Source organism: Xiphophorus couchianus, chromosome 22 (genome assembly GCF_001444195.1).
Source record: "Xiphophorus couchianus chromosome 22, X_couchianus-1.0, whole genome shotgun sequence".
NCBI lineage: Eukaryota > Metazoa > Chordata > Actinopteri > Cyprinodontiformes > Poeciliidae > Xiphophorus > Xiphophorus couchianus.
The window spans coordinates 8,120,941-8,133,202 of NC_040249.1; the positions used below are offsets into that span (position 1 = coordinate 8,120,941).

At 39.3% G+C, this 12,262-nt stretch overlaps 1 protein-coding gene across 1 annotated transcript in view; it reads right to left on the reverse strand.

Moving 5' to 3' along the window:
* Positions 1 to 12,262, reverse strand: part of LOC114138287 (protein FAM53B-like) — a 29,234-nt gene that overhangs the window by 7,436 nt on the left and 9,536 nt on the right. The window contains exons 2-4 of the mRNA XM_028007449.1: positions 8,203 to 8,460; positions 6,207 to 6,261; positions 2,285 to 3,108 (exon numbers count right to left, since the gene is read on the reverse strand). Coding sequence (XP_027863250.1) covers positions 2,285 to 3,108; positions 6,207 to 6,261; positions 8,203 to 8,283 — 960 coding nt within the window. The 5' untranslated portion in view covers positions 8,284 to 8,460. The remainder of the gene's footprint in view (positions 1 to 2,284; positions 3,109 to 6,206; positions 6,262 to 8,202; positions 8,461 to 12,262) is intronic.

Sequence of the window (12,262 nt, forward strand, 5' to 3'; positions counted from 1 at the left end):
TGGAATCAGCAAAGGTATTGAAAGAGATAAAGCTGACTCCACGAGTGCGCGTAGACTTATAATGTGTATATAGATGTGTCATCAGTGTTCTTGTTTTCCCCCCTTTTAGCAGCTGGCAGGACTGGAGGAAACATGCCTGCTAGACTCCATTACAAAGGCCTAGCTTCTCCAGCCCTGGCTGAGTCCTAAGGATGACTGGCTAGGAACACGGCAGCTTGTAAAAAAAAAAGAAAAATGGAAAGGAGAGTAGATGGATAAATTGATAAATAGGTTCTAATCAGGGGTCAGGAAAAGGACAAATTCCCCTGACAAGAAATGCTATGGAAGTACATTTCAAAGGATCATAAAGTTGTGCTCAGAAAAAAAAAAAAAAGTTAAAATAGACATGGTTTAAAATCTGATAGCCCAAAGCTATTTAGGCATTCATGCTGCCGATTGAGTCCAGAATTTCAGCATTTCATTGAAAACTATAAACGGAATGAGAAAGGACAAGTTCTGTAAAAACCATCAGGGCAAGATTTAAAACAGTGCATGTGATTAAACAACTTGTGCCGTTCTATTTCGGGTTTGGGTTTGTCCAGGGGTCATTTATAATGTTCCAGCGCTTCCTCTGACCTTACAAAAAGAACAAACAAACTCTCGACATGGGGAACGCAAGATGGAGATCAGCACATCCAAATATCCTAAAAATTAATCACCCATTGTTTCTTTCACTGTTTTGACAGTAGACAAAATACACTTAGATTACCATAAGTTCCTCCATGGGATGGATTATTTTCTGATTGTGTTCATAAAAACAGTGCACAACTTGGATGTGCATGGGTGCAACTCATAAAATGTGAATATCATTTAAAAGGTCATTTATTTCCAGTTTCTCAAAAGGATGTAACACTGCATAAGATGAGTAAAAATATATTTACATGATAGAAATCTTATGTCCAAGTGCTAAATAGTGATAAGGACCTGATAGCTCCTTGTAGCAGACACGTTTATTGACACACTCCAAAAGTTAAAAAAAGCAACAAAAGATCATTGGTTAAGAAGTTGTCTTTTCAGAGAATAGTATTGGAAAGTTAAGTGGAAGGAAAACATAGTAGAGAAAGGTGCACAGCAACAGGGATAACTGCAGCCTTTAGAGGATTGAGAAGGAAAATGCATTCAAGGGTTTGTGGGAGATTTACAAAGGTGTGGATTATGGCTAACGTCAGTGATACAGTGGCTATTAAACACAGTAGTGACATAGTCATTAGACTATGACATGGTCTAGTACAGCCACAACCTTTGTGTTAACCCATTCCTGCACCAACATTGTGATCAGAAGAATTTAACTCAGGGTAAAGAGGAAAAAGACTGGATTATTGCTTCATGCTCCAAAGTTCTCTTTTGTCATCAAAGTAAACTTTATGTTTCTATGGCATTATTTTAGTGATCTGAGCGGACATATCTATAAATGAACAACAATTTGATTCGTATGCGAATAAATCTCACAAATGCTCACTCAGCAGAGCTCAACTCTGACAACTCGCACTCAGCCTGCGCACGGCTCTGCTTCTGTTTGCTCAGTCTCTGCGCTCGCCACTTTAGTTGTACATAAATGAACCACCAGCCAATCACGGACGAGTCTTTTTCAACCAGGTGGCACAAAAAGAATGTCATACATTTCATGGATTCTGCAGAAAGAGTGTAGAGGGCTAAAAGGTGGATTGTTGTGATAATTTAGGGAGCCATGTACCGTAATCTGCTGGTGTTGATCTGCAGTATTTCATGAAGTCCAAGTTTTACATAGATGCTGATATAACATTTTAAATGAGTTAATAAAGCTAAATATGATAAAAGCTAAGCTTTTTGAACTAAATTCATAATTAATGTAGTTTTCATAGTTAATATAATTTGTTTGGTTGTGTGATTGAACATGGGAAACTCCACTCCATGAGTTGAAGGAAAACTTAATTTAGAAAACATCTTTCAGGACTGATTTAATCCAGGGTAATCACACTAAGACAATATTCTCTAATTATGTTTGAGGATCACCTTAAGATGCCTTTGGTAAAAAAAAAAACAACAACAACAAAAAACATGTATAAGAAGGTATTTGTTTGTGTAAGTACTTCACTGTAGGGATTCCCAAGTGCATTTTACAGAATAACTTATAGACATAAACTGAAACTGGTTTAAGTTTAATCCCATGAAAAAAGGAGAGCACCAGAAGTTTCCCACTTATATGGTTTCAAATGAATGTGTGCTTGTGTGTTCTTGTCAGTGAGTGTCATCATTTCCAACTAACCTGAGTCATCTTTGCCAAATCCAGGGAGGGACGTTGCTCCTGGGCATCCTCTGGTCTCCTGCGCTTCATAGCAATCTTTTTGTCGTTCAGCACACAGGGCTGGGACCTGCTCCGAGAGAGACTGCCCTTCCCAGCGCCTCTCCTTCCGAGCTCCGGGGTCGAGTCCGGAGAGCTGGTCTCGGACGCCTCCTCCTGCTGGAGCTCTCTCAGACTGATCTGCTCGTGGGAAAGGGACAGAGGCCGGAGGAAGACCTGACTGTGGGAGTGGTGTGAGAAAACAGAGCTGGGGGAAACCGAAGAGGCGGTGAACTGAAGGTGGAGAGGCAGTTGCTGGTTGAAGAGTGGCGGGTCCCGGGTGCCGTCTGAGGGTGCGCTCAAGCATGAGGGCAAACTAAAGCTGGAGCTGCGCTGCATTGGGGGGAAGTGGCTCGCTCCGCCTCGGATGCTCCCCCCACTGTGGTACCTACGTTTCTCCACCGACGTCCACACTCGGGAGCCCTGAGGTCTCCAAGATGAGCGGAACCCACTGAACTCGTCTGAGAAGGACAGGGAGCGGCATTGCCGTTTGCTCGGGGGAGCCGCAGGAGCTTGGGTTGCGGGTGTGAAATGTGTCTGGACGGGCATCGCGTGGGTGCCGATTGTGCCGGTGTTACCCAGAGTGAGATCTCTTATCAGACTGGTGATAGCTGTGGTGCTGCCCGGCTCTTTGGCCCAGTGCAGGCCTCCGGGTTCAGGCACCACGTCCCACAGGCTCTCCAAACTGGAATCTGTAGCTTTCTGCTGGATGGCACAGCTTCGTCCCAGGTCCAACCATCTGTCTGCCTCTGAAATTAATAAAAAAACAGGCTCAGTCTGACATAAACGGAGACCTAAAACCATTAAAGCTAAGAAAAATATATTACATTAAAAAGAGTATTGTGGCCTTCAGCTTACATACACAAGTACTACCAAAGTATTGAAAGCTTTCTAGAGATATTAGGAGATATTATTATCTAGCAAAAGCTGCTGCAAGCTTCAAAGAAAACACACAGCTAAGAAGAAAATCCAAAAGAAATTTATGAGCTTTGACTTGTACTAAACAACAAGCTAAAACTCATTTGTCTGAAAATGCTGATTCATAAATGAATAACCCAAACAGCTCAACCCTTCAATTCAATGTTGCTCATGTGTGATAAAAAACATGGATAATGTTGACCGTAAGAAATATGTGACTCAAAAAGTAGAAAATGACTGGCTGATTTAATATTTACTTCTATTACTGATACAGCTTCAAGTTACCAATCCCGTTTCTAAGACAGCATCTGTTCCCATAAAAACTAAAAAATATCTATAAAGAAATACAATTAAACATTTTTGATAAACTAAACAAATTTGTTTAACACCCCCATTTTAAAAAAGCAACAATTAATATTGCCTGACTTATTACAGCTAAAGAATATTTTTATCATCAATATTGTGATTTTATGTTCAAAATATAGACTTTGTTTGTGGAATCAATACCGATGCTAGATTTATTTTTCTTGACTTACTTAGTAAAGAAAAGAAAAAAATAAAGAAAAGAAACTTCACAAATACATGCAACTTTGTGTTGGTCTATTACAGATGTGTCCTGGGTTAAAGGTTATGGCTGAAAAGAGAATTTGATAAATCTATTATTGACAGTAGGTTACAATTATATATATGTATTAGTGTACTGCCACATTTACTTGAAAGTACAGACATGGGTGCATAAAACGGTGCTTTGAAACCCACTCCCACACACACATAATATTAAAAAACTCAGTGTGCTTCACAATAAGTTGAGACGACACTATCTTGACTTTGAGCTTCTACACACATACAGATGTGACGCTTTGAGTGGTTAGTGTGACTAGAAAAGCGCCACATAAAATCAGTTCATTTACCATCTACTTTCCACCACACAGAACTTAGCAACACACATTAATGAACTAGCTGGGAAGAACAATGCCAAGCGAACTAATCAGGCAAAATGGCACAAATGCTGCTATTGTGTTCTTGCATTTTTCTTGAAAATAAAGTTTTAAAGACTTTAAAGCTCACATCACAGAAGTTTTTGTTTTAAGCTTTGGCTACTTCTGTGATTAACTTAACACCCCCGGTTTATCACATAATATCTAATAAAACACATTCACGTTAGAGTTTTGTGACGTGACTAGCTTTGAAAAGGAATTTAAGGACTATGACTAACTCTTCCAAGGCACTGTGAAACCTAGTATTCATTGACCAGAGCTTCAAGATTAGTAGGAAGTTTAAAAAGGTGGTCGTTTCAAAGAGGAATTTGGCAAAGAAGAGCTCGTTAAAGCATGAAGTTAGGTAACCAACAGTATGACTAAGAGAGATCACAGTGTATTCGTGTTGGATTATTTCCCACATGAGGAGATAAAATACAAGCAGAAAAACCACAGATGAAAGTCTTGTCTATTCATTTCATTATTACAGATAATTTTTTTGTTTTCCTCAAAACAGTGGAGGCAGGATGATTAACTTTTTTTGTTTTGCTTTTTAGGAAATTCTGAGGAAGTCAGCATTCCTGAATGTTTCACCAGCTCAAATGCAAATTCTTGAACCAAGAAATATGCTTTGAAAAACAGTGGGATTTGGCAGGTATCTCATCATCAGCATGGAGGTCTACCACACAGCTGCATGAGATAATAAGCAGACAGTAAAGTGCCACAGTTGCTTAAGCTACAAAGCCAAATGAATCAACTGAGGCTTCTGGCAAAGAGATCCTCTGGCAGTCTAAATCCTATCATCTTGGAAAGCCGTTTCAAGGTTCGGGAAAACTTCATCACTGGTTGAAACAACCGTTTTGGGTGGACTAAGAATGTATGCGGGCATCAGAGATTACCTCAATGCCGTAATGCTGGAAAATAACTCAAAAATATTTGTGTTTGTTCCAGAAGAGCAGGATTAATAGTAGAAAAGGAAGACCGCTCTAAAACGTGTGACGTCAACACATTTTTGCTAAGAAGAAAAAGGGGTCAAAGTGGAAACTTGTATTTACAGCAGGGTGTCTTTTAACAGAGGGAGTAATTATTGCAGCTCCAACAGAGCCTAGGGGAAATTGTTGACATAGGCGACAGTGTATTCAATTACAGTTCACTCCCATGAGAATGCTGTGCAACGTTGTATGGAGGCAGGTGCACCCTTATCATGAAAAGGGGATGACGGACAGATGGAGAAAGGGAGAAGTGAGAGACTAAACTTAACAACAAAACAGTTGAAGTCAGGGTCACTGAACGTGATGGTTTGACTAATAAAGGCATTAAAGAGGCAATGCATTAGACCAATGTTTTGAAGTCTTCTAAGTACCACTATTTTGACAAAAATCTTAAAGCTGGATTGCAATGTGACATGGAATCTTTCAGTTTGTGGTGTTATCCCATGAAAAAGAGAAGGAAAATACTCTAATTGATGGGTAGAAGAATTCAATTTAATTACGCATTTAATTTTTAAACAAAAGCTGAAATTTCCAGTTGTGCAATTAAAACAACTAAGAGGGAAAAAAAAACTAAGAGAGCACAAAAGTCCAAGTGGAAAAGCAAGAGTTTGGTCCTAACCTCAAAATTTTATATGGCCTTGCATATAAAAACTTGCTGACAGCCGCTACATTTTTTTTCTCACACTTCTGATGATCTAAACATAATTTAATCTCTCAACTTTGACGTTTCCAAGTTCCAACTTTTTCAGTAAATGAATTACTTCCAGTACGTACTGAGAATTTTACAAATGTTCCTCGCTTACAGCTTGGCTGTTGGTACTTATTACCTCTTCATAGGAGTTAAATAGAAACCCAAGCAACCTTGCTGGTAATTGTACCACGGTCTGTCATTAAACTATTATGTTTTGAGCATATATTTGGATTTAACACACAAGGAGGGATAAAGTAAGACCAACTCACCCACGGTTCCACGGGAGAAGAGGGTGGTCCCTCTGCTCATGATGTGGAGATCACTCTGTAGAGAACAAGTAAACAGTTAGTAAAATACAAAACAAACTGCAATGCAGGAAAGAAAATTCCTGCAAAATTGCCCGTCAGGCAAAGAAAAACATTGACATAAATTCCACTCATTTACTAGCAATAAAAAATATACCCTTCACATATTTCACATTCTTCTTTTGAAAACATCAATATATCTGAAGTTGGTTAATTTTCTGAAAAATGTATTGTTTTAGTGAACAAGTCTTGTTCTATCAATATTCCATTTTATTTGCAGAATGTGAAGATACTTTGAAGTATTCAAAACAACTGCTCAGAGTCAAGCAGAAATGAGACAGGGAAGTAGCACCTCTTTGGGTGACTTATTTTGAACCACTGGAACATTTAGCAACTTAAAGAGCCAGACATTTCACTAAAGAAGGGAAACCAGAACCAAAAATAAAAGACGACATTTCATCAAGACAAGGTAGATGATGCAAACGCTGCAAATTAACACTACTTTGCGAAAAGTTTTAATAAGGAATAAGACTCAGACTGTCAAGGACTTATCAATAAATAAATAAATGACTTTTCATTTTTCTAAGGTGTAAAAATGATTTGACATGATAGGCTATTTACAAAATGGGAATGACAGGAGAACTTGGAGAACAAAAAAAAGTTATTCCACTAAGCTTGTTCATATATACAGTCAGCGCTCTAAACGAAAAGGTGAAAAAACTCCAAACAAAGCTGGACAATGGACCCACGGCACATTATCTAAGAATTCACTTCACTTGAAGTCTAAAGAAGCGGTTACATGTTTTACAGTCATCTGAAGTCATCTCACCACCATCTGGTAACTGTGAAGACCAGATGGTGGTGGTTTTATAAAGGATAAAACTAAATGTCACAATGTGGTTCTTTGCTTTCATTCACCTTGGCACCTTTGTTTCCACAACAAAATAATTTTAAAAAAGTTTTCTAAGATACAGGCAAATGAATCTAAAACACGTAAATGTGTTGCCAATGATAAAAACATCACAGGAAAACACTTTGTAACCTAAACTCAATAGCTTTTTTTTTGTTTGTTTCTTTTTAGATATTTAGATTTACATATTTATGTTGCAGCAGTGATCTACAGCAGGACAGCCCAGTGACACCCTATTATTATGCCCTCAGGGATGAATGGCATAACCAAGGAATCCAGTAGTTTAATTAATAATTTTTCTATTAAATACCTACTTGAGTGATTGGAGTACATCTTGTAAACCATTTTATTTTTATTGATTAAAGCTAGTCTCTTGTGTCTTAAGAAAAATGCAAAGTAATAAATAAAAGAAAACACACACACATACTTATATCCACCCATTCACACCCCCATACACAAATAATCCAAATGAATGAAAGTCATACAAACACAGGTTTTTGTGGCAGCACTATGGCCTGTCTACTCTGATGCTATATGCAGTCTTGATTTAATAAAGTCAGCCATACAATTAGGACACCATCTTAAGACATCTCTTTTCAGAGCAAAACTACCCTGGGCAATGTAGCCTTCTGTGTATGGTATGCCTGAAATGCCTAGACAAGATACAAGACAGGTTACATTTAAAAATATTAAAATAAAGAGTATCCTCTTGTTCACTTTCAGAAACATAAATCAAAAGTGAAGTGGTTGTACATCAACAAACAGAAGCACACTTAATTTCAAACCAATTCTGTGTATGTTGGCATATTTAAGATTGTGGGATAAATTGTGCAGAAAAGTTCTTGACATGGACAAGACCCGGCATGGGTCACCTTGTGAGGAGGTACACTTTCAACTAAAACAGCTCTGCATATTTTACATTTACTTCTATATTGCTTAATCCAGTCTGTAATACTCATTTAGATTGCCCAAATATGTATAACATGTGATTACCTCCACGATGACTTCCGTACTAGATATTAATGAACCTGAAGGTAAAGTTTCTCTTACCGGCTGTCTGTCGGGGCTCTTGGACGTTACATCATTGACACCCTTCTTCTTTTCCAGTGTTTTTGAGAAAATGATCACCATGGTAGCACGCAGCTTTGCTCCGGGGTGTACAGGTGCAGAAAAAAGCCACGGGCGGCCATCTTTATGCAAGGGCAGAATGCAGATAGTGCATTTGGGTGAAGCGGACCAGCAGTTTGTGACCTCCCATCTGAAGAGAGCAGTGCTGACGAAGCCAGTCTCTGGTAATACAGCTGATACCTGTGTTCACCAAAACAGGAGATTTAAACGAAAAGAACATTAATACCAAACAAAGAAACGATGGGGGTTTTTGTAATTCACTTAAATCTGCTCTTTTTTTCCACCCTGGAAAGAGGTATGCTTAAACACAGTTGTATCGCCTTCAGCGGTATTAGGCAAATAGAGGCTTGTGAGAGAAATTTAGCCTCTCAGGCTGTTTGTACAAGGTAAGGACTTGGAATGAACTAATAAAATATGATCTGTACAATATTCCATCTAAATAACATCCACATCCTCCTACAAACCCTGTCAAATTCTGGCCTGCAAGCAAAACATTGTATGGCAGAAAGCCAACTCTACAGATTTTTCTGAACAAACCATTTCCACAGTCACACACGGTCCTGGCAGCATCATGCTGATGGGGGTACTTTTCCTAGACATGGACAACCAAATTGAAGCTAAAATCAGGGCAAACCTAGGAGAAAATCTATTGGGAGCCATACATCAATTTTCTTTCCACTTCACAATCATGCCCATTGGAGTTTGTTTCTGTGGTGAAAAGATTGTGGAAAAGGTTCAAGAGGTGAGGATTTTTAATCAAGGCAAAAATAGGAATACAAGATACTTTTTTTTAAAATTGCAAAGAGCTAAACTGAATTGTGACGGGCCCAGAAGCAGGTTGTTTTACATGTAAACAGTAGAACATAATAAATAAAAAATATGAATACATGCAATGTATACAAATCTATATTTGCAGAAATAGCATCCATTAATCCACAATATAAAATGGGCTAAAAAATGGAAAATGTTTACTCACTAAATCTGGATAAAAGACTTAAAAAAGATGTGACAAACATTTCCATTTAGCATTCAACACCCTAACACTTCAAAATGTTTAACCACCCAAATTACCAGAAGAACTTCACGCCTATAGAACTACTGTCCTGGTAAATAAAACAGCCTGCCGAGTGCTTCCTCATCCCTGTAAATAATTGAACGTTTTGGTTCTGGACATGTGGAAATCCTAACGCGCTGAAACAGAAGGCAGAGATTAACTAATGCCAGAAAAAAAAAACAGGACTCGCGTCAAACGACTACAGATGTGGTGAGGAGACCCGAGCAAAGGAGGAACATATATGAAGTTGCGGTCGCCTGCACCCGCATTTGGCAAAGCTAAACTGCACCAAACAAGACTCTTAAAAGCCTGTGGAGGGCAGATGGAGCATATGTGGCTGTAATTTGCTCAAATGGAAGAATGCTCATTCATTCATGCTTTTCTCAGGAGAGATAGCTGCATTGGCTTGGGGGCCTAACTCCTTCATCAACCAGCCACTAGACCTACTGACAGTATCTAAATAGAAAATACCCTCATAGCTCAGGTCAAATGTTGGGTAATGACAGCTTTCTAATGTGGAACAACATATGAAGCTAATGGCTCTTCCAGGCCTGCAATGTTACCCTGCCTCTAGCATGTGGTTTAGCGTTAAGTAAGGGTAGTTGCACTAAACATTCTCGGGTGTGAGGGTGTGCACACAGGGCTGAATTAGCTTTGAGGGACAGCAAGTCTTGCTGAGAACTTCTTAAAAGAAAACATATGAGGGAGTTGTTTACACAGGGACTGGATAAAACATATTTGGGCCGCCATAGTCTTGTCATATTACATCACAATGCCATCTTTGTCCAATCCTTTTTTTCCCCCCACAAGTTGCATGACTACATAAAGAATCTAAATGTTTCATGTAAGTTTGCCCCTCGGACCAAATGCTAGCATATGACTCCCATTATCTCCATTTACCCCAGAGAATCACTGGAGCACAACCGGCCTCTGCAGACGAGAGGCACTCGTTCTGGTGGAGAGAGCTGGAGGAGGAGGAAATGTTTTCCTGGCTCAGTTTTTTTTTTAGACTGCTTTACTGATTAGGGCCGACACCGAAGTTTTGGGTGGAGCAGCATAGCAGGGTTTGTGTGTATATGAGCGGTAATCAGAATGAGGACGAAGGCGCGTTGTGGTCATGCATGAAGGTTGCGACAGTGTGAGGTCAGGGTGATTTGAGGATGTGTTCATAAGGGCTGAAACAGCAGCTTGTGTTTGTGTGCCTGTACATGCTGCCTGTTTATGCTAACCTGCACTTGCATAGGGGACTGGCAAGTGGGGTCATGGGAGAGGGCAAGAGCGAGTGTGAATTCAACCCTGGAGCCAAGCTTACTTAATGAACCATCTTGTCATGATGAGGAAACCAGAGCTTAGTTTAGCTGTAGAGTACTTGCATTGGACTTGCACTGATATGATAAAATGTTCGCTGTTTTGTTCCTCTATTTGATAGCATTTTGGTCTTGTAGTAAACTTGGAATTTGATGAATCACAAAGCCTCTCTTAAGCATACATCCCTTCACTGAAAACTAGGAGAGGCATTATCAATGTTTTTCTTATTGTTTAAAATACCACAAAAGGCTATAAGGACTTTGAATCATGCATGCTGATGCACCTTCTCAACAAATTGCTGTGGGATTGTAAAGGAAACATACCACACATTTCCAATTCCAAAACCAGTTACACAAATCAATAATGAGGGAAAAGTCAATTAGTCCCAATTTAAATTCAATATTTGTGGGCTGGACAGGATTATGTTATATCTACTTGCCTATAGCAGGCTGCAGAGAGCGGCGCTAAGCTCACAAAAAGTCAGAGACACAGGAGGGCGCAAAAAAAGGGCACCTAAGCTGACATGGCTCTTTGCCCAGACAGTGATTTGCTCAGACAGATGAATAGACGCCCATTTGGGCCCCCAATAAAGTTCTGTGATGGGACGTTTGCTGTCCGTCACCCAGTTGGCTGTGGCCACTGCATACTTGTGCGGAACGCGTCTGGTGTCAAGACTTTGATCAGTGGCTTTCTGTCAAAATAAAATTAAAGAACTCTTTTTCCACCAAACTAGATTATGATAAGCAAGCAAGGCGCTGCGTGGGCATCTGAGTTTATACTACTCAATTTTTTTAAGACTCTTGATGTAGGTGCTGACTTTAGCCACATTTTTGTGATTGTCTTAAATGAGGACAGTTAATTCATGGAAAATACAGAGCCACCCCTCTTCAAGATAATGTGCTTTAGGTTGTAAAAGTCGTCCTAAAGGGCTTGGGGGGTTTTGAGACATACCACGGACTCCTTTAGCCATCACCCTAGTATCCACTTGCGAAGGAAAGTAGGCCAAAATCAGCCCACTTTAACACCAGTACATCTTCACAAGCGGAAAAACAAAGCCTTGATCCGTCAGTTAAACATTTTTCTATCGTCACTGTTAAAAGTTCATCGGCCAGACATTTAGCTAGTTCTTTTGTTTGTGACTTTTTGCAGCTTTGTTTCAGTTCTATTTGTGCTTCCAGAAACAAGAACATCTAATAAATCTGGTTCTTTTCTTCTTCTCTGAAGGTGTCTCAGAGCCTAGCTACACTACTCCACATTGGAGGCATCAGTTTAAAAACCTAACATTGGATGTCCATGGAGATCAGTGTTCACAGCTATTTAAGGTTAGTTTGCCTTTGCTTTTATTTGATCTAGTAAGAAATGTTGAATCAGACTTTTGTAGCCCTTTGGTACCATCCAAGTTTGACTTGAACAAAAAATAATATAGAAAAATCAGGTTTGGTTAGCGCAAGTGATCAACCACATTTAGACATCAAAAGTTGCATTTACGTGGACCTAAACCCCGATGGACAGTGCTTTTGTTTTATGTGCTAAAATCCCACTTTGTCTTTGTTGCTACTTTCATCCTTCATGTTCATTCATGTTTATTTATTTGTGGTAAAAACAATGTCTCCAGTTTCG